Below are 23,010 nucleotides of genomic sequence, written 5' to 3'. Positions count from 1 at the left end.
GGTCTTGAGAGACAATGGAGTGCACCTGCAGGGGTGAAGTCAAATAGCTGCATTAAAAGCACCAGAGTCCTCCCAGGGGGGGGGGGCAAGCCAGGGTATGGAGGTCCTATGCTGCCCAAATGACAAGACTCCCCTCTCATCCTGGTTGACGGGGTCCAAAGGAAAGCAGAGCAATACACTTGGCACCAGCTTGGCTGCAGGAGGCGCAGGAAGGAGGCGTACAATGTGCCATCCAACTGTCTTAGGGACTGATGTTAATGCAGCAGAAGATAAAAGTGCAAATGGCTGTGAGAAGGTGCAAAAAGCAAGGATAGACACTTTGTTGACCTTTTTTCCATCAGAATATCAGATTCATTTAATCCAGGACTAAACCCAGAAATCTGAATGTAGCCCAGCAATTTTGGATCCTGGTCCACCAGATATTAACAAACCCAAGCAAACAACAGGTTTATCATATCTCTTGTAGCTGGCCAATGGCTCTCTCGAGGGCACTGCTTTACATGGTGGGTTACAAGTAGTGCAAGCTTGATTTGTTACAACATGTTGGGCTGGGTGTTATCTGCTTTTCAACACTGTGAAACATCACAATATGGTAGGGCATCACAATGTCGGAAAGAAGGTGAGGAGAAAGACGGCAGTTGCCAGCCATGGAAACAATTAGCATCACTGTGTGCAGCTTCTGTCTCTTTCAAAACTGCTGCCCATCTGCCCATGCTAAGGCAACTGAGGCAGGTCCATGGGGTGGGGTGGGGAGAAAGAGTCAGTCTGCTCACCCCATGTACGGGCCAATGGGGGACTTGATCAGCTGAGAAGCGGAGGGTTAAGTAAGTCTGCTTCTCAGTTAATCAAGCCCACAGCATCCAGCTCATGCAAGCTGGATTGGGGGCTTTGCTAAACAGCTCGCTGAGGCACAGGCAGCCACAGGCCCTCAGTGAAGCAGTTTAAAGAAGCCGCCTGCCTGCACAGTCCCTCTGTGGTATGAGGGCCAGAGTGCCTTGGTAGCTTCACCCAGCTCTTATTGCAGGTGAAGCAGCCTCACTCGAGTCCCTCCATCACATCAAGAAGAACTTTCTGTTCCACAGTGGAATGGACTCACTAAGAAGGTGACAGACTCCCCTCCCTTGGAGGTTTTTAAGCAGAGAATGGATGGCCATCTGTAATGGATGCTTTAGTTGAGATTCATGCATTGCAGGGAGTTGGACTAGATGACCCTGAGGGTACCTTCCAACTCTACAATTCTATTATAACTCACCACAAGTTACCAGGTAAGTGGCATTTACAAGCTTTCCTACTTGTATTAAAATGGCTAAGCAACAATGCTAAGCAACCGCCAGGAAGTCACCTTTGTACTGTACAGTGGAACCTTGGTTCTCGAACTTCACCCATTCCAGAAGTTTGTTCGACTCCCGAAACTGTTTGAAAACCAATGCACAGCTTCCAATTGCCTACAGGAGCTTTCTGCACTCAAGCAGAAGCTGCGTTGGATGTTTGGCTTCCAAAAAGCATTCGAAAACTGGAATTTTATTATTTATACCCCGGGCATCTGGCTGGGTTTCCCCAGTAAGTTTTCCCCACTTACTTCCAGGTTTTCAGCGTTTGGGAGCCGATTTGTTCGTCAACTAAGCTGTTCGAGAACCAAGGAATGACTGTATTAGAATTTCACCAAACAAAAAGTAATGCTTCTTAATGTATTTATTAACAGAGAGAAGGGGAAAAGCTTACTGCTTCCAGCTGTTTTTTCTTCTGGACCAGGAGTTCCAACATTAAGTTAACATTTGCCAAATCAAGGTTATCTTGATCTGTTCCCAGCAAATCTTGAAATATCTGCCACCTGTGGCCATTCTAAAAGCAAGAAAACAAACAGACATACCATCAGGTTATATGTTGGTGAAAACAGGCAAATAAATGTTGCAGCAATTTATAGATTACAGACATGCCCCACTGTATAAAGAGAATGCATTTCTCACAAAAAAAGCTTCACCCATCTTAAGTGCTGTCCACCCCACTGTACACTATTCCACAGCTTCCATCTAACCCTCAGGAGAGACAATAGGTAAGGAACAGAATGCCCCACTGAATGAGCAAAACACTGCCTATAGTTATTTGGATCCAAACCTTGAAGTTGTACAGTGGAAACTTAGGTAGAGATTTCAGGGGAAACATTTAAGTACACTAGCTTTGGGCAAGTCGATGTCTTAATAATAATTCTTAAAAGAAATATAGAGCCCTATTTTCCAGGGTAAGGTTTAATTGAAAAAAACTGTGAATCATTTTACTATAAGCATGAAGAATGAACCTCTTAGCATTTCTGCTCAAAACTGTATGGGGCAGCTGCATATTCCTAGATCCTCAGGGTCCCTCCCAACTCTATATTAGTCTAGGATTGTAGTTATATAAACTAATTACACACGGTACGCTACATCTGAAAACCTATGACTATTTACACACATTCTGATCTCCACTCAAATCCAAGCCCCCATACACAACAGAAAAAGCTGAATATGTATGTTGGAACTGCATAACTGATTCCTAGAATATAAAAACCTATCACAAAATCTAAAGTAATAATAAAATTTAATTTTAAAGAATATTTTTGTTCCATTTTTCATCTCCACATCCATCTCTCATAGTTTCCTACCATGATGACCTGTGGTTTTAAGCAACAAATCTGAACAAACAGTACCCGTAACTAAAATTATTACCCAGAAGAAAAATGAGAGTAAGAAATTTGGACATACGGTGCTACTCACTGAATGGTCCAGTTTGAATCTCTTTTCCTCAAATCTTTGCTTTTGTTTAAGGATAAGTTCATTCACTAAACAAAAGGAAAAGAAATAAACAGTGAATTTTTACGTGTGTGTGTGTGTGTACTGTCTTGAAGCATGTTTACTAGGAAATTAGTCTTAGTAGGCAAATCAAACAAAGGAATCTTTCCAACCTCTCAGTTTTACTCATTTAATGTGACTGAATTAAAATCATTTCACAACTTTTTCTATAGTTTGTCTATTTTGTTTACACAGTAACATTGCAGAACACATGGTTTAAGTATGTGTAAATAAATTGCTGATAAAGCCACACATTATGAAATAAAATATTGAACAGCTGAAAACGAAGTAACGTCGGACAGCTAGGCCATAAAGGGAACAGTTGAGGCAACCACATAAAATCAGTTTTTAAGGAACTGCACTGGCTGCCAATGCATTTCCGGTCCAAATTAAAGGTATTGGCCCTTCTCAACTATCCCACCTTTAGGACTTACACACCCTCCTGTGGAATATCTTCCCATATGAGATCCACCTGATGCCAACTTTGTTTGCATTTCAGCACTGAGACCTAGTTATTTTCTCAGGCTTTGGGGAACTATTAATACTATAGCAATGTGTTTTAACATTATTTGCTGTTTTGATCTGCTGCTTATATTTAATTACAATTACTTTTAGATATATGTGTACTCTACCCCGAGATCATCTGATGTAGGCTTTAAATATTTAAATAAATAGGCTTTAAATATTTAAATAAATAAGATCTGAATAATTAAAACAAACACTTTAACCTATGTTCTCTCCAGAATTTCACTCCATGTGTAGTTTGTTTACACATTCAAAGTAATAAAAACCACCAACACCACTTAATTTTTTCATAGCAAGGGACCTTCCCGTTGAGCACAAAAAATGTTATGCAGTAAATGAGTCTTGCCTACAGCATAGGGTCAAGAACATTCACATTTAGATATTCCCAGCTGGTTACTACACTTTCTCAAACAGGTCAGTACCTTAGATTTCCTAGAGCAAAATATCTAGGGATGTGAATAAGTCGGGGCGGTATGCCTGTAATCCAGGCATAGGCAAACTCCAGCCCTCTAGATGTTTGGGACTACAATTCCCATCACACCTAGCTAACAGGACCAGTGGTCAGGGATGATGGGAATTGTAGTCCCAAACATATGGAGGGCTGGAGTTTGCCTATGCCTGCTGTAATCAAATGTAGGCATTTCACTGCACAATGTAACTCACTTACATAAGGCTAATTCTCTCACTGATCTAGACATAATACAATGGGGTATACAGTGCACTGTTAAATTTCCAGGGGAATACATTTTGGGACAAAGAAGTGGGGAGAAGGTTAGAATCATCTTCAAGGAAACCCCAACCCCCTATCTTTTTCCATGTCAGTTCACTGCCAAAGCACCATTTGTTTCCAATTAACCCCTTAGTAGTAGTGATATTTTCACACAACAATTTAGATCATCTGACATTACTGATACTGGAGAAAGGGTTACCTATATGAAACCTAAAGCGGCACCTGAGCACTATCTAGTGGGGACATTAAAGTACTGGAGCTCACACTTGAGCATAATAAATAATTATTATTATTATTATTATTATTATTATTATTATTATTATTATTATTATTATTAATTTATACCCCGCCCATCTGGCTGGGTTTCCCCAGCCACTCTGGGCGGCTTCCAACTGAATATTAAAAACAATACAGCATTAGACATTAAAAACTTCCTTAAAGAGGGCTTCCTTCAGTTGTCTTTTAAAAGTAAAATAGTTGTTTATTGCCTTGACATCTGCTGGGAGGGCGTTCCACAGGGCAGGCACCACTACCGAGAAGGCCCTCTGCCTGGTTCCCTGTAACCTTACTTCTCGCAATGAGGGAACCACCAGAAGGCCCTTGGCGCTGGATCTCAGTGTCCGGGCTGAACGATGGGGGTGGAGACGCTCCTTCAGGTATACAGGACCAAGGCCGTTTAGGGCTTTAAAGGTCAGCACCAACACTTTGAATTGTGCTCGGAAACGTACTGGGAGCCAATGCAGATCTCTCAGAACCGGTGTTATGTGTTCCCGGCAGCCACTCCCAGTCACCAGTCTAGTTGCCGCATTCTGGATTAATTGCAGTTTCCGGGTCACCTTCAAAGGTAGCCCCACGTAGAGCGCATTGCAGTAGTCCAAGCGGGAGATAACCAGAGCATGCACCACTCTGGCGAGACAGTCCGCGGGCAGGTAGGGTTATCACTGTCAGGTATTAGGCAGCAGAGCTGGCAGCTAAAGACACATTTTGGGGTGGTGGAAAGTCAGTAAAATAGGCAGGCATATTTTCGTGGAGGAGAAAGTGCTTGTGCAAGCCACCTACATCCTTGATTCTGCTTGGTGCTAACTTGTGTGTTATGCTATCTTGGCACGGCAAATATGCACCCAAGGTTCATTCCCCACTACAAGGGATCTTGTGTTAAATTATTGTAAAGTATCCCTGCACAGAATGCTCTTACTCTGTATTAGATTAACAAGACAGGAGTGCATAGTAAATGTGGCACACGCAAGGGCTCAGGGGCAGCACAAGTTACAATAGCCTAGTAAAGACGTGATCTAAAGAAGGAACACAGCAGGTTGATAGAAGGACAATGAGATATTCCATCATGACAGATGGTGTTGTGGAAGTAAGAAGCAGAACACAAGAAATAACAGCAGTGCAGCAGTTCTGAAAGAGCTTAAAATGCTTTCCAGTTTGCATCTCTAACACACACACACATATATCCCAACCAGAGATCTAAAGTCTGTTGCTCCGCAGTAGCAAAAATTACGCATACTTGCTATATTCCAAATGTTTCCCTCATCTATGGCAAAATCCAGTATAAAACCTAGCTTACTAAGCAAACCTAGCTAGATAATACTTAGGGAGGGTTACAACAACTTAAAATTCAATGTCAAAAACATTTTTCAAAATATACTTTCCAAATATGCCATCCTTGACACAAGGGTAATTTATCTATTTTGCACAACACTATATCCAGGTTCTTTATTACAGCAACATTCCATTCTGTATCCATCATGCCCATAAGAATTAAGCCAAATCCAGTAAACAAAGTGTGCTCTAAGCACTTTTTCAGTATGTCAGACAACATGCTGCTTGAATAGAAAATATATTAAAGCACAACCTGCTTACAGACTGCATTCTATGAAACACTGGGTGGTATCAACTAAGTTTAACTCAGAGACCCAACTGAAATTAATGGATCTAACTTAGTCATGTCCATTAATTTCAGTGAGTCTACTCTGAGTAAAATCTGGCTGAATGCCACCCAAATTCTGTAAAGTTAACAAAATGATGTTTAGAAAAATAAGGAGCAAACAGATGATACAAGATCTGCTTATTAAAACCCAAGTTGGAATATAATTATTCAATGTTGCAACACCAACAAACCCTAAAACTTACCTAAAAAGTTGGGGTAAAGATGGTCAATGTTATCTACAACATAATTACATTTGGGACATCTGTTGTTGTCTTCCAGGCTTTGATGAATACATTTATAGCTGTTGAAGGGAAAACAAACCAGAACCATGAGAAAGAAAATACAGCAAGCAAAAGCATGTGTACAACTGGGTATGTTGTGCCACGTTCTTTTATCCCTTGCTTTCTACTTGCATAGTATACCATAAATATTGCAGAAGTAGGCCTATGGCCTAGGTGGCTTAAGGTAAAAGACCAATCAAGACCATCAAGTAGATAAAACATTTTGGATAGTACTGAAAGCCACCAAGAGATCAAGTAGAACCAATACCTTCTTCACAAAATAGGTCATTACAGGGTAACCAAAACTGGACCTGAACCCTGATTAAAATGGCTCTAGACTATCAGTTTTACCCAAGAGAGCCTGGAGTAGGTAAGCAACTACCCACTCAAGACGCTTGTCGATAAAGACATCACCTGCAACTGGCCTATACAGTGGTACCCCGCAAGACGAACGCCTCGCAAGACGGAAAACCCGCTAGACGAAAGGGTTTTCCGTTTTGGAGGCGCTTCGCAAAACGAATTTCCCTATGGGCTTGCTTCGCAAGACGACAGCCCATAGGGAAATCTCCGGGACAGCAGGGAAGCGCAGCGCGTCTTCCCCACTGTCCTCGGACCTCCTCCGAAGCCTGGCGGCGGGGCGGGGACACCTCCTCCCGCCGCCGCCGGGCTTCGGAAGGCTCCTCCGAAGGCGAGCGGCGGGGCGGGAACACCTCCCGCCTCCGCCCGGCTTCGGAACGATGCTCCGAAGCCGGGCGGTGGGGAGGGAACACCTCCACCCGCCGCCGGGCTTCGGAAGGCTCCTCCGAAGCCGGGCGGCGGGGAGGGAACACCTCCTCCCGCCGCCGGGCTTCGGAACGATGCTCCGAAGCTGGGCGGCGGGGAGGGAACACCTCCTCCCGTCGCCCGGCTTCGGAACGATGCTCCGAAGCCGGGCGGCGGGGCCGCGAAGCCTGGGCGCGCTGATCTCAGCGCGCGCAGGCTTCGGCATGCTGGCAACTCTCCGCAAGCAGCGGGAGAGGTCCGCGAAGCCTGTCCAGGACAGCTTTTGAAGGCGGGGGGGGAGCAAAGACTTTTGCCCCCCGCCCGCCTTCAGAAGAGGTCCTGGACCTCTTCTGAAGGCTGGCGGGGGGCAAAAGTCTTTGTCCCCCCTGCCTGCCTTCCCAGGGGCTTTTACATCGCCCCGGACAGCGGAGAAGTCCTCCGCTGTCCCGGGGCGATTTTAAAATGCCGCCCGCCAGCATTTTAAGATCGCCCCGGACAGCGGAGAAGTCCTCCGCTGTCCCGGGGTTTTTTAAAATGCTGGGGGTGGGAAGAAAAGCCCTTGTCCCCCCCCCCAGCCTTCAGAAGAGGTCGGGGACAGATTGTCCCCGGACCTGGTCTGAAGGCGGTTTCCATAGGAACGCATTAATTGATTTTCAATGCATTCCTATGGGAAACCGTGCATCGCAAGACGAAAAACTCGCAAGACGAAGAGACTTGCAGAACGAATTAATTTCGTCTTGCGAGGCACCACTGTACTTGTTAAATCTCCTGGTCCAAGATGGAGCAGAATAATCTTAATGATTCATCTCTCAGCAGGCCTAGGACCACTCCCACTCTCAGAAAGGCATTTAATTACCACCTTGGCCCAGTCAGCAGTTATCATCAATAGCCTGGGGCATGTCAAAATCACATCTGAGAACACCTCAGATCAGGTAGGAAGACTGCTAGTCAGCAAGGCAGGTGGTACCTCAACACTACCCGTAATGTGCCCCATTCATCCAACAGCAACCATGTGCAAGTATTTTGATCAAGTGCTCAGAGATCATGAAAGGAAGATGAATAAAAGTAGTTTAAAAACATTCTTGCAAGCCTATATTGGGATGACAGGTATAATTTATGCAATCTCTTTAACCAGATTTTTAGAAGAATTTTGTTACTTTATAATATAATCCTAATATATCTAATTTGCTTCAATCCCCAATTTGTTTATTGATTGTGAATCCCCAATTTGTTTACTGATTCAAAGTTTATTTATTATGAAGGTCCATAAACTTTTAGGAACTACCAAGTGATATCCATTTTATATTTTGGATAATGACTCTAAGCATTTGCATGGTGATTATCTTGGACACAGACATGGGAGCACTTCTGTGAGTTTCACCATTTTCCCCTGCACTATGCAACATCTCAACTGACTTATGCTTTAAAATGTCCAATGCAGAGAAGATTATACATGCAAACCCTTCATTTCAGGCTAATATTAAGAGCAGCCCAAATCTCTCCCCATCATGGTTACGTGGACTGGGAAGCTGCTACACAGATCAGTGATCTTATGGTAAAAAACACCACTTCAGATATTATACAATAGATGACATTCCCCAATGCAGATTAACAAGTTTTGTGTACGAAATTAACTAGGAAAATACTCTAAAAGCAGGTTCCAGTACAGTCTTCAGGATCTATCTCTAGGAAGTATCCATGAAAATGTTCATTCAGACAATGTCATTCTGTGCCACTTGCTCAAAAGCCACCCCAGCCACAGTGTGCATTCAATAATCCAATAATCCACAACACTTAATTTTATAAATAAATTTATCATGATATGCAGTTTGGTCAACAAATCTTACCAAAAGCTGTGCCCACATTTTGTCATGTAAGCTTCTTCAATCATATCAAAGCAGATGGGGCTGGAACAAAGAGGGGAAAGGTGTGTAAGTAGTGCATCACATAAGTTAAACAGGCAACCTTTCCATTTACTGGAGAGGGGGGAGAGAAGAGGGAGAGAATGAACAGCACCTAAGGAACATTAAACAAATACCAACAGACACTGGCCTGGTTAAGCATAGTTAATGATGGTTTAATGGGAATAAGGAGCACACTAGTGCACAATGGTGAAATTGCAGACACTTTGCTGTTCCTACCCAGCTCCTGCCACATAAAGAAGGAAACTAGTCAAAGTCTGGATTTCTGTTGCATCAGAATCTGGGTTCGATTCTCACTATGGCTTGCTTCCTTCCAGACACATAAGCAGCAGCAAGGGAGAAGCAGAGGAGGATTAAAGCACCACAATTTATTTTGAACTATGGTTTAATGTGGTGTGCAAACCAGCCCATTGTTAAAGCCTATATCAATTTATTTGGAAACCATTGAATTGTGCTGAAACCAACCAGCTGATTCAAATAATCTCATGTGCAACAACTTTAAAAACCTTCCCAAAAAATGGCATAAAAGCAGTAAATGCAATAGTTCCACCTAAAGTATTCTGCTTAAATATGTTGAGATGTAAGCTATATCTGGAATAATATATCTGGAATGATATCTGAAATTACATAAATCAAAAGGCACCCTTCATTGGGAATTGAACTTCAAAAAGATAAAGTGGCGGAATTAGCAAAATATCTTCAGTACTTCCTAGGCATTTTCTTCTCAAATTCACTTTGCCTCCACAACAATCTTTTCATCCTCCAAAGTGGCACTCTAGAACTGGAATATGACTGCCACTCTCTCTGTGATGGCTCCAGTAAGTCATATCACAGCTTTACCATCCCTGCCTGCCTCCTGCCTTCTAGTAGTCTGCAAGAGGTGCCAGCTGCTCCAATACCCAAATCTCTTCCACTGTTGCCACCTGCCTTCTTACAGGCCAAAGTTGGCTTAGCAACTTTCGATGAGGGATTTTGTCAAAAGCTGTATGAAATCCCAAGTATAAAATGTTTATCAAATTGCCTTATCTACATACATGAGTGCGATCCTTCTAGACTATTTCTCATCTTCTTTAACAGTGTTGAGAAGGAGAGCCCACAACTAAATCTCAAGCCTCACAAGTTAGGAAAGGTCAAAAGGGTGCATCAATCTCTTTTAGTGTATCAATCCTCAAAGTAGAAACAAAATGTTCACAGTATTTGTCCTAAGAACTCTAGAATGAAACTCAAGACTCCAGATCATTTTCGGTTAAAAGACAGATTCAACAACAACAAACAGTATTTGAACTAAATCTGCATAGACTATTTTCCTCTATAGAAGGAACAGCAAAAAACTGCCCACCCCCAAGATAAGCAAGTATTTTTAAAACAAAGGTAGCAGTCACTTCAGTTTTCATACTGTCTTAAGAGAAAGTAAGCATGGAGATCCAAGCAATCTTTTGCTTCACCCTGCCCTGTATCCTGAAGAAACTTACTGAATTCCACACTGCATCTTTCTACCAGGACAGATAGAAGTCACCTACTGCCCTAGGCTACAGTCCTGCCAGTGCCGTATAAAATATAACCTTACAGTCAACATTACCTATGTCTATTTCACTGACTACACAGTGTTTTCTGAATGTGTTAATAAGGCTTCAGTTTTAGCTAAGTAAATTTTTAGCTAAAGAGATTCTGACAGATCTTCTCTTACTGGTTTTATCCTTATGCATGAAAATGGAAGCCTATGATCTACTTCTCCAAGAGCTGGGTGGATAGAGAATAGAAGCTGGCAGGGTTGTAACTGGTATTTATTTTTTATAAATATTTTTATTCAAATATTTACAAAATAGTGTTTGTTATTAAGGAATTTATCTGTATAACAAGAAATAGAGCCACCATAAACTGTTGTACATCCTAAAGTCTTTCCAAACAGTTTTTTGAAATCACCATGTTTCAGTGGAGGATTTGTAGTGTGGCTCGATTTATTCACATAAGAAATAAATAACAACCCAAGCTGAGGAGAACAAAGAAGGTTTTGATTAAAATCTTGCCAGTTTCCTCAAACCCTTTTTGCCAAAATTAGCTATAGAGCAACACCACAAGCTACTTGTGCATTACAGTCCTTCCAACTTTCCAACAGCAGGCCTGTCTTTTTCAAATCTGGGGCATACCTCAGTCACCTACATAGGAGAGATGAGTTCAAGGGTGCTGAACTTTTCCCTTACCTGGTTGCAATCACAGCCATAACTACAAGCAAATAAACTGTACAGAACACAGCAGATTTTGCTTTTAGGAGAACATGTAAGAACTCTGCTAAAACATAAGGTACTAAATCCCCAGTTCAAACCACTCCTCAGCCATGAACACATAAATGCAACATGCCCCTATCCCTGCGCATTAAGGAAAAAACAGCTCTGGTTGCATTTGGAACAAAGGCCTACCTGGTCCCATCCTCAAAGCTCAATTCAACACTGACCTACCTCACGGGGCTGTTATAGAGATTCTGTGCATTTGGGCACTTTCTCCTGAGGGCTCAGCCCTCCACACGCGCTCATGTGAAGAAGGCTTCCTTCCGATAACCTTCCATAGCAATCCCTCTGCAAGATAGGGACTGGTGACGGAGGCACACTTTGAAGGCTTGGGAGATGAGTGTGAGGCTCTTAACCTCAGGGTTGCGGGTTCGATTCCCACCTTGGGCAGGTGGTTGGACGAGGTGGCCCTCGTGGTGCCTTCCAACTCTACAATTCCAGGACTTTATACTCTGCATCAGTGTGCACGTGTGCAGCCACTGTTGTTGTTATTATTACTAGCATCCGAATCAAGTCGTTTTCTTACGGTCAGTACCAAAACAAAACACCAGTTGGAGACTTTGAAAGCTCAACACAAAACAGAATAATATAAAGACACCTCGACATGGAAGAGCCGTTCTGGGTGGGCATTTATTTACCTGTCAGAAAGGAAACCCTTCTGGCCTGGGAGCGTCGCTGCTAATGGGGATTTCTCGGCTATCCCCGTGGCGGCTTCTCGCCCTCCCTCCCTCCCTCCCTCCCTCCCTCCCTCCGCGCCCAACTCACCACACGAAGTCGTTGCTCTTGTCCTCGTAGGAGTTCAGGAGGCCGTTGCAGAGCGGGGTGAGCAGCGGCCTCTTCCTGCTGCCACTCGCGCCGCCCGCCGCCGCCGCGCCGCTCCCCGAGGCCCCGGCCCGGGCCGCCCCGGCCAGCCGCGAAAGCCCCCCGCCGGAGGAGGAGCCGGAGACCACGGCGGCCACCAGCACAGGCCGCGCGGGGACCCCCAGCCCCGCCGGGGCGCAGGCGGAGGACGAGGAGGAGCCCGGCGCCGCCGAGGAGGCCGCCGCGGAGGCCGAAGTGGTGACGGAGGAGGCTGCGGAGGAAGAGGAAGGTCCCGGGGGGGCCGCCGCGGCGCCAGGCCCCGGCGCGGGAGTCGAGTGCTGCTGCTGCTGCTGGGGCGGCGGCGGCGGAGGCGGCTGCCGGCTCCCTGACATCCCGAGGCCTGTTGGGCTCGACGGGTCGCCCGCCCGGTTCAGTCAGCGCATCATTTCCCCTCAGCACGGGCGACTGTCTACGGGGAGGGAGGGGACAATAAAGTTTCAACAAGGAAAATAAAAACTCTCGCTCGGCGACGCCGCCGACGCCTTCCCTCCGCCCCTTCCACTCCGTGTGCGGGAACCTGATTGGTTCCCGCGGGCCGCCTCCCCTTCCAACCCAGAGATGGAGGGGGGAGAGGGATGCGGGAGAGGAACCTGATTGGTTCCTGGAAACCTCCCCTCACCTCCCGGGAAAAGAGGAGGCGGGGAAACCACCTCGTTGTTGAAACTTTATTAACAAGCGCCCGTCGGTTGACAAAAAGCATTCTACCAACGAGATGAACGTCGCCAGGCGGCTTGCGTTGGGTTTTTTCCCCTTCCTGTCAGAACGCGCAAGGCAACGCGCCTGCGCACAAGGTGCGAAAGGCTGGGTAGCCTAGCAACCGGAGCGGGCCTACCAAACCACCCGCCTCTGCTGGAGTTGGTTAAGCCCCCGACTGACCCCGAAGAAAAGCGGGGCTGCTGCAGGAATCTCAACCCCATCGCTAGATGCAATAGCTCCAGCTGCATCCGTAGGAGTCTCGCTGACTCTGTTTCAGAAGCTCTGTGTGTGGATCATTCTGATTTATTTCTACCCCGCTTCCCCCCCTGATAGGACGGGACTTCCAGATTTTTTAAAAAGAGAGAGAGAAAAATAATTGCTTAAAACATAGGGGGAAAATACAATTAAACATTGGTAGACTCGAAGCTATTTATATTAAATCTATATATTAAAGTCAGGCAAATAATAATAATAATAACAATAATAATAATAATAATAATAATAATTTATTATTTATACCCCGCCCATCTGGCTGAGTTTCCCCAGCCACTCTGGGCGGCTTCCAACTGAATATTAAAAACAATACAGCATTAGACATTAAAAACTTCCCTAAAGAGGGCTGCCTTCAGTTGTCTTTTAAAAGTAAAATAGTTGTTTATTGCCCTGACATCTGCTGGGAGGGCGTTCCACAGGGCAGGCGCCACTACCGAGAAGGCCCTCTGTCTGGTTCCCTGTAACCTTACTTCTCGCAATGAGGGAACCACCAGAAGGCCCTTGGCGCTGGATCTCAGTGTCCGGGCTGAACGATGGGGGTGGAGACGCTCCTTCAGGTATACAGGACCAAGGCCATTTAGGGCGTTAAAGGTCAGCACCAACACTTTGAATTGTGCTCGGAAACGTACTGGGAGCCAATGCAGATCTCTCAGGACCGGTGTTATGTGGTCCCGGCGGCCGCCCCCAGTCACCAGTCTAGCTGCCGCAATGATTCCCAAATCATTGCAATATAAAACAGCTGGGCAGCAGTCCTTCCATTGGAAGCAATCAGAAGCCCCTTGGAACAAAGAGGGTCTCCCACCTGCTCTGGGAAGGACAAGGAGAGAGAGAGAGATCCGGTCTAGCTTCTCCAGAGAAGGGAGTTCCAGAGTCGGGGAGCAGCCACCGGGAAGGCCCCGGCCAAGAGAAGGGACTCCCAGCGTAGCACCATCCATGCTCAAGGAGGAGATGGCGGCACCTCCAGTCCTCCGCTGCCGAAATATTCTCACCCTTTTTGACAGGGTTCCTGGTCAGGGAGACAGCGATACAGGCTTTTCCCAGGAAAATCTTCCGCTTTCACATTCTTGCCTCCAGCCTATGGTTAAATGCACCAAAACCCTGCCGTAGGAAAAGGTTAAAACCCTATGTATCATATCGATTGCTGATAAGAAATCTCCAATGTTATATATGCAATTGGGGCAGGTCAAAGACATTTTTACCTAATCCAAATAACAGCCTCTTCAACTAATTAATAGGAGACGCTATCTACTCCAAAGTTCCTCAACACAACTGTCGTCAAAATGATCAGTAATGCCCTTTTGCAGTTTCCATGCCTCTTGGTAGACCAAGATAACCTTCCAGTGGCTTGTGCCTTTGAGTCAGCTCTGTCTGTATCGCACCACAGCTCTTAGTGATGCCAAAAATCCTAAGCCCCTTCCACATTACTTCATGGTAAGGCTAGGGCTACCATCTGCACCTTTTTAGCTGAACCATTCCTATTGAGTCTATAGAGTGTCTGGCAATTTCACTATCATATTGTTAGAGGATTGAAGGGCTTGGTTTCTTGGAATGAAATCTGTGGATTCCTTCCAAGCCAGTGGTTTTGTATTGTATCTGTAAGATGGGAGTCAGTAGCAGAAGGAACTGCTGAAACAGTCAAGCCAGTCTCTTTGTTAACTCAGTGGTCCAGCCTGTTTATTATGTCTAAAGAGCTGGTTAAATATAGCTAGATTGCCATAGAAACAGCTAGCTAGTGATGCTTCCCAAAGAAGGGGGCAGGCCTTGCCCCCTCACCTGGCTGGATGACAAGTCCTTGGAGTAGGAGAATAATAGGTCAGTGGCTAGCCTTTGGCCAATCTCACCCATCCAGCTGTGAAGACACAAGTGCTTGGCATGTTCTCTTCTGCAACCAGAACTGTGGCTTTGCATTACAGGTAAGTTTGTCTGCTGTAGTTGAAACAAAATAAAAAAAATTCCTTCCAGTAGTACCTTAGAGACCAACTAAGTTGGTTATTGGTATGAATTTTCGTGTGCATGCACACTTCTTCAGATAGTATCTCATACCAATAACTAAGTTAGTTGGTCTCTAAGGTGCTACTGGAAGGAATTTTTTTTTTATTTTGTTGTGGCTTTGCATGGCCTTGGAAGGAGGCCTTCCTGGGGGAGCAAGAGCTTTGTGAGGCCTCCCTGGGAGATCTGGATCTGTTGCAAGTGTTAATGCTGTGAGCTCTTCCATCTTGTGCTCAAGTTGTATAAGGAGCTATGTGTTGACATGCCCGTGTTATGGTTAAATAATTTAGTTATAGTTATAACCTGTTAGTTAAATAAGGCTCCCTAATTTTGTAAAATAAAAAAGCAAATTGCTGCATTCTGAACTTTTAATTTTTTCAGGACACAGTAACTTAGGAGAAGACCACCATCATGTGAATAAGGGAGACAGGCACCTCTTTCACTACAATGTCACATTGTTTGCTGTTGACAGAATGGGCTCGTCCACACTTCCACTTGTGCCGTGCCTAGAAAGCACAGGCCCGAGAGGTCTTCCCCTTGCCCTGCTCCTTTCCAAGGGAAAACCCACTCTTTACCTATAGATTGGAACAAATGACAATCCAGGGGGAACCCGAATTGCCGTTTGCTCCAACTGAGCGCTAAAAAGCTGTTTTCCCTGGGGGAAAGCTGTGGGACAAGGTGAAGTGTGGATAAGCCCAATGTCCTAATATCTCCTGGAGTAATCTATGTGCCCTGATGGACTCAAGGACACTGATTTTCATTCAATCCCAGTAAATCTTGGAGAAGATGGCAAAGCTTTGGTCTCCCCACCCGCCCTGGAGGGAATACAGAGCCGGCCCTTCCATAGACAGAGTAAGGCAACTGCCTCAGGCAGCTGATACTAAAGGGAAGTTGAGGTAATTTTAATCTGTTTTATTATTTTAAATTGCTTATACAGTGGTGCCTCGCAAGACAAAAAGAATCCGTTCTGTGATTCTCTTCGTCTAGCGGTTTTTTCGTCTTGCGAAGCAAGCCCATTGACGGATTAGCGGATTAGCGCTATTAGCGACTTTTAGCGGCTTATCTGCTGATTGGATCAGCTGATAAGTGGCTTAGCGGCTTAGGAAAAGGGGGGGCAGGGGAAAAAACCAGCAGGAACTCGCAAGACATTGTCGTCTTGCGAAGCAAGCCCATAGGAAATTCGTTTTGCGAAGCACCTCCAAAACGGAAAACCCTTTCGTCTAGCGAGTTTTCCGTCTTGCGAGGCGTTCGTCTTGCGGGGCACCACTGTATCTTAAAGTAGAGTTGTATTCCCCCCCCCCCTTGACGTTACTGTTTTATGTTTTGTAAACTGCATTGAGAGGTGTGTTTTTTTGCAGTCAACGGGTGTATAAGTTTTACAAAATTAAAAAATAATAAAGAAGATTGGTGACAGGATTACTACTGATTATCATTATTCTTTCTCTCCGCTAGAGGGCAGACTTTGCTCAAGAGAGAATAAGACTAAATAAATAAATAAACAAATCAATGAGCAAGCAAACAATATCTGGACATGAAAATGGAAGAGTTTTACGGTTGCGGGAGAGGCAGGGTAACACAGCCATGAGACTGGGCCCAATCCCATTCAATCACTTAAAATGAAGGGGATCTTAAAGGGTTCCTATAATATCCTCCCCCCTCACCTTTAAAAAAATGGAATGTTCACAACCTGCTGAAGAAGGGTCTGTCAGCCACTTGTTTTAAACTTCAGAGGTATTGATGTTGATCTAGGGAGGCAAAAGCACGAAAGAATCCTGCAGCACTTGTTAGCAAAAAGCTAACAAATCTATTGTGGCGTGTAATGAGCACCGCGAGTCTTTGCAGGGCCAGGCTTGCCTTGGGGGAATCAGATGCAGGCCAGCAGGCATGGTCAGATGATGTGATGCACTGCCCCTGGAGGCAAGCTCGGGAGGACTATATAAGACTTGCATTTCACTGCGGGTCTTTGCCACAGCAATGTGGTTTCGTGCTATGCTGTGGTCTGCTCCTGTGTTCCAGTTATCCTGCATCCTGGCCTCCTCTGGTCCCTGATCTCCGTTGGACTTGCGCCTGACTGTGGACCCACCACTTGGACTGCTACCACCGCCCATACCCTGGTCCTGGTGTCGGTCCTGGACTCTTGGCGCCCATGCCCTGGATTGTGACAGCATAAGCTTTTGTGGCCCAGTTTGGTCACTGTGGGATGCCCTACTTGGCTATGAAGCTTGACCCTGGGCTCAGCCTAAACAATCTTAGAGTTGCTTTGAGGATGAAACAGAAGGGAGGGAACATGTCTGCTGACTTTAGTTCCTTGAAGGAAAAGCAGCAGCAGGCAGAGGATGTTGTGTATTACATTTGTTAATAATAATAATCATCATCATCATCATAATAATCATAATTAATAATAATTTATTATTTATATCCTGCCCATCTGGCTGGGCTTCCCCAGCCACTCTGGGCGGCTTCCAAAAGAATATTAAAATACTAGAAAATAAGACCCCAAGGTGGCTATCACCAATGGAAGCTAAGGCCCGGAAAAGACTCAATATGGAGGCCGCATGGCCGAAATATTGGGAAATAATAGAGAAAGTTGGAGACACTTGGAGGTTGCAGAGTTTGGAGAAACTAAAGAATAAGGTGCGAGATTGGTTACATTATGCTCAAATCAAGGAGGTTTTTAATCTGGACAAAAAGATAGGATTTCAGGTGGAAAAATCGAAATTAGAAACAGAACTGTTAGAACCAAAAACTAAGGTACTTTCAAGAATGTATAACTTGTTGCTAAAATGGAACACTCAGGATGAAACAGTTAAATCAGCCATGATAAAATGGGCTCAGGATATTGGATACAACATTATGTTTGAGGACTGGGAACAGTTATGGACCACTGGTGTGAAATTCATGGCATGTAATGCCTTGAAGGAAAATATTATGAAAATGATATATAGGTGGTACATGACCCCAGTCAAGCTCGCAAAAATATACCATTTACCTGATAATAAATGTTGGAAATGTAAAGAGGCTGAAGGGACATTCTTTCACCTCTGGTGGACTTGTCCAAGAGTGAAGGCCTTCTGGGAAATGATCTACAATGAGTTAAAAAAGGTATTTAAGTATACCTTCCCTAAGAAACCAGAGGCCTTCCTCTTGGGCATTGTTGGCCAGAAAGTGTTAAAGAAGGACAGAACTTTTTTTATGTATGCAACAACAGCAGCAAGAATACTCATCGCAAAACATTGGAAGACACAAGATTTGCCCACACTGGAAGAATGGCAGACGCAACTGATGGACTATATGGAGTTGGCCGAAATGACCGGCAGAATCCGAGATTTGGGAGAAGAGACAATGGAAGAGGACTGGAAAAAATTTAAGGACTATTTACAAAAACAGTACAAACTGTATGAATGCTAAGAAATTGCACGATTGAAAATAATATGGTACCAGCAACTTAGTTGAAAGATATAGGAGACTAAGTGATGGTTAAGAAAAGGCTGAAATCTGAAGCAATATTATGTTTAAATTAAGATGATAAGTATTTGACAAAAATTATTTGAAGTTTAGAGACATAATATCTGAAAAGTTCAAAATAAGAATTGAAATAAGGTAATAATTTGCTGATTTTTAACTTTACTATAGAGAACGCAGGGAAGGGAGATGTGAGGAAGTCCAGTTAGTTATCAAAAAATACGTTATGCACAGTTATGTTTCTTTATATTATATGTTTGTGTTGATGTATGTTTCTTTTTGTTTGTGGTTTGTTGGGTGAAGGGATTGTATATGTTTGGTGATTTCTTTATGTTTGAAAATTGAATAAAATATTTTTTAAAAAAACAAAAACAAAAGAATATTAAAATACTATAATACATCAAACATTAAAAGCTTCCCGAAACAGGGCTGCCTTCAGATGTCTTCTAAACGCCTGGTAGTTGTTGTTCTCTTTGACATCTGGTGGGAGGGCGTTCCACAGGGAAGGCGCCACTACTGAGAAGGCCCTCTGCCTGGTTCCCTGTAACTTGTTAGTTGCTGTATACTAAAAAAAAAAAAAAAAAAAAAGCAACACTGCAAGATAAGCTGAAGGCAACAGATATTTGTTTCTTTACCTCTGTGTGTGCAAGCAAATGCAATTTGCACACGGAGATGTCTTCCTTGCTGCAAGTGGGAGTTTTCCTTCCCTCCCTCCAACTCTGAAAAGGCAGCAGAACTCTCATGGCCCAGCATTCAGTCCCACTTGTGCCTTGGCTTGCTGTGTGGCAAAATACTGGCTTCTACAAAGAGGTAAACATTGACTGTTAGGTGCAAAAATGTCCAGCTCTGGGACTGTGTTTACTTGTATCTTGGGCTACATGGCTGCAGTCTTCTAGGTGGTCTATCAGTGCCTTGGTCATTTTGGGGTGCATTCCATGCCCCCTGCTTCTAATGAGAGATGTACAGATAGAGCCCTTTCAGTGCTAATCAGTGGGTCTTGGGCTGTACATCAACCACATTTCAGCTCTCTGAGTGGCCTGGCAGGGTAGTGCTATAATACTTCTTGTCCCTCATTTCTAGAGATGGTCTTCAAAATGGTCTCCTTTCAAACTGTTTTAATGATAAAATTGTGTGTATTCCAGATTTCTGGGTGGTCTAGAAGTAAGCATATGGGACAAGCTTTTAATTCTTTCAGTTTGACACACAAATATCTGGATGGGTATTTCAGACCCTCCAAGTGTCCCTATTTTCCAGGGACACCCCTGATTTAGAGAAGCCATCCTAGTTTCTGATTTGATTCCAGAATGTCCCACTTTTCCTTAGTATGTCCCTATTTTTATTGGAGAAATGTTGGAGGGTATGGTAGGATGTCCTTATTTTCACTGGAGGGTATGGAGTTATCCAACCCGCGAGCTGTCTGAAAGCAATCCTGTATAGGGAAGTTTTTTTAAAAAAAAATGTTTAATGTTTCATTATGTTTTTATATATGTTGGAAGCTGCCCAGAGAGGTTGGGACAACCCAGTGAGATGTGTGGGGTAGAAATAGCAAAATTATCATTATGGAATGGGACGTCCCTATTTTCATTGGAGAAATGTTGGAGGGTGTGGTATTTACAAGCTGAGATAAGACAAACTTCTAACAAGTGCTCTATAAGAGCTTGAGGGACGTGGGTGAGCTCCCGTTGCTCGGTCCCTGCTCCTTCCAACCTAGCAGTTCAAAAGCACATCAAAGTGCAAGTAGATAAATAGGTACCCCTCCGGTGGGAAGGTAAACGGTGTTTCCGTGCGCTGCTCTGGTTCACCAGAAGCGGCTTAGTCATGTTGGCCACATGAAACGGAAGCTGTACACCGGCTCCCTCGGCCATTAAAGCGAGATGAGCGCCGCAACCCCAGAGTCGTCCGCGACTGGACCTAATGGTCAGGGGTCCCTTTACCTTTACCTATAAGAGCTTGACCACTTTGGGAAGGGGGTTGTGGATAGAGCCCCAGCTATTGTGTGACAGTGAACTAGTCCCTGCCTCATGCTTGTGATTCACTGACAAATTCTTGATTAGGCAGAGAAGTGGTGGTTTGGTGGCCATGGGCAAAAGAGGACTGGGCTCCTGCAACTTTGCAGAGAAAAGGGGCTTTCAGCAGGTATAGCTTGCAAGACAGTTCTTCAAAGTGCTTCTTTTGCATCTAACGGCCACCCTAATTTCCATGCCTGCAGAATTTCGGGACCAGAGAATTCTGAATGGCAAGACTGCTTCCTCCTCCCTTCTCCTTCAGAGACCTCTAACCTGCCCCTGAGCACTAGGAAATTAATTTGTACTCTGAATCAAGCTTTTTCTTTTTTTTTAAGAGAGTGCATGATTGTTGGGAAAAATATACCTAGCTACTTCGGAACGTTCCTGTTCCATAAAATACTCAGGCATTTCTGGCACCATAAAGTCCTATTGAAAGAGCACACTTACTCCTGCAAACTCCCAGTTCTTCGAAAATGAAAGTCTTCCTCCCACAAAGCAATTCCTAATAAAATTTCACTGGCTGGCTCCTGACCCTAACCCATGATTAGTCAGAAGAAAGTCCCACTCCAGCCTGCGATCTGGTGGTGCCACCTCTTACAACCTCTGCTCCTTCATCTTTTAACAACATAACACATGGAATTCCTTGCTAGGTTAGATCAAGGTAAGAATGGACAAATCTGAGTTTTGGGTTCTATTTCTCATTTTTTGAGTCTTGCATTCAGTTCTCCATATTCCTACAGCAATTTGCTTTTGCAAAAAATCCTCAAAAATTCATCAGCATTTTAGTGCAAATCTTTCCTAATGAACACATTTTTAGTATAGTTTTTTCACTAATGTACACTTTTTTTGCAAGCAGTTTCCCCTTGTATAAAGCATTAACAGGCATACATAATAAAATTTATCCCCCTAGATAGGGGTCCTTCTAGTCCAGCATTTTGTTTCCAACATTGGGTCAAACATACCTTTGGAAGCTTACAAACAGGACATGAAGGTAATGGCCTCATCCAACAATGGGTATGCTACCTCTGGACATGGAGACTTAACTTTGTCTCAGTGGGGTGGAGCCAGCTCAGGGCACAGGCGATACATGGCCAGGTTGGGAACACAGTCTGTCTGGTAGCTCAGATGGAGCTTGATGAACAGGGGGCAAAGCTAAAAGCAAGGGCTCTCAGCCAAGCACAAAACAGGTTGCTTACTTCCTTCACTCCCCTCAGTAGGAAGAGAGAGGAGAGGGGCCCTTAAAGTTCAGACCCAGGCCCTTTGACCAGCCAGGTTTATTGAGCTATCCTCATGACTGACAGCTAATTCAGGAGGCGATGCTTTTCAAATAAATGGATAGAAATGTTTTAGCAGACAAAATCTCTGTTTGTCAGACTGCTGTGAAAAATAGGGGAACAGCTTTAGCAGTCCCAGGAACGTCACACTGAAGACATTTCTGTTCAGAAGAGAACAGCTTTATTTTAGTCTAGCTACTCAAAATAATTGAGCAAACATGGCAAACATCTGGCACCTCTGGACTCAGGAAGCTCTAAAAGGGCAATGCTAATATGCTTCCTTTCTGCATGCAAAAGTGGGCCTTTTTCTCTTGGTCTCAAATGCATAATGTGCAATGCAGCCACCAGAAGTACTTGCCCCCTTTGGGTTTTTAGGGGCACTGCTGCTTGTTCAAAGAGAGGGGCAATTTAGAAGGCAGATACGTAATTAAGTTTGCCTCCTCTGTCAAAGGAATAATGAAACCCAGTCACTATTCACCATCTTTTCCTTGAAAGCACGCAAAGGCTAAGCACCTCTGGCCCTTGTGAACTGCTGGATAAGCTTGACAGGATGTGATAAACCAATCAATCAAATACATTGTTCTTAGGCAAGAGGGGCTTCAGTGGTCCTCAGGAGTGCTGGGCCGCTACGCCAAGTGTTTTTGTGCTTCTGTATGTATCAGCCAACGGGCATGGAACAAGGAAAGTTGGCCTGGCCTGTTGTGCAGCCTCCTGAAAGAGGTTTCCCAAGTTGCATTCCTGTGAAACTGAGTACACTGTAAAAGCTGCCAAGCCCACCTCTCTCCGAGGTCCAGTTTGTTTTGGACAATCTTCATTTGTCATTCAGAAGCCCTCATCTGCATGGGCCTCTAGAGAAATCACATCTGCTCTGCCACACACCCTGCTAGGCCTGTCAGGGAAAAAGTGAGTGAGAACCAGCTTCAGAAAAGGGAGGAAAAAGTTGGGGGGGGGGGAGCAAAGACTGCTTTGGAAGGACACAGGAACATAGGAGCCTGCTGAATGTAGCCAATAGCCCATCTAGTCTAGCATCCTGTTCTCAATGTGTCAACCATATGCCTATAGGAGGCCACAAGAGAACCCAAGTGCAACAGCACTCTCCCAACTCGTGATTCCCAACAACTGGTATTCAGAGGCAGTGGATGTAGAGAACAACCATTGTGACCAGTAGCTGTTGATGGACAAC

At 44.5% G+C, this 23,010-nt stretch overlaps 1 protein-coding gene and 1 long non-coding RNA gene across 4 annotated transcripts in view; one reads left to right on the top strand and one right to left on the bottom strand.

The window, feature by feature from the left end:
* COP1 (COP1 E3 ubiquitin ligase) overlaps positions 1 to 12,583 on the bottom strand; it is a 106,532-nt gene extending 93,949 nt beyond the window's left edge. Inside the window, exons 1-5 of one of the 3 annotated variants that reach the window (XM_081194387.1) lie at positions 12,032 to 12,583; positions 8,907 to 8,966; positions 6,220 to 6,317; positions 2,739 to 2,815; positions 1,723 to 1,842 (exon numbers count right to left, since the gene is read on the bottom strand). In XM_081194387.1, coding sequence (XP_081050513.1) covers positions 1,723 to 1,842; positions 2,739 to 2,815; positions 6,220 to 6,317; positions 8,907 to 8,966; positions 12,032 to 12,459 — 783 coding nt within the window. In that variant the 5' untranslated portion in view covers positions 12,460 to 12,583. The remainder of the gene's footprint in view (positions 1 to 1,722; positions 1,843 to 2,738; positions 2,816 to 6,219; positions 6,318 to 8,906; positions 8,967 to 12,031) is intronic. The other 2 variants (XM_081194386.1, XM_081194388.1) reach the window with 2 other exon arrangements.
* A 1,419-nt stretch (positions 12,584 to 14,002) lies between these two features.
* Positions 14,003 to 17,437, top strand: LOC308587164. The gene is made up of 3 exons (XR_014008249.1): positions 14,003 to 16,024; positions 16,365 to 16,901; positions 16,960 to 17,437. It is a non-coding gene; the product is annotated as an uncharacterized lncRNA (long non-coding RNA).
* Positions 17,438 to 23,010: the final 5,573 nt, after the last annotated feature.

This window comes from Podarcis bocagei (genome assembly GCF_964188305.1).
Source record: "Podarcis bocagei genome assembly, chromosome: 5".
In the NCBI taxonomy this organism is placed as follows: domain Eukaryota; kingdom Metazoa; phylum Chordata; class Lepidosauria; order Squamata; family Lacertidae; genus Podarcis; species Podarcis bocagei.
This window is presented reverse-complemented; position numbering and strand designations above follow the sequence as displayed.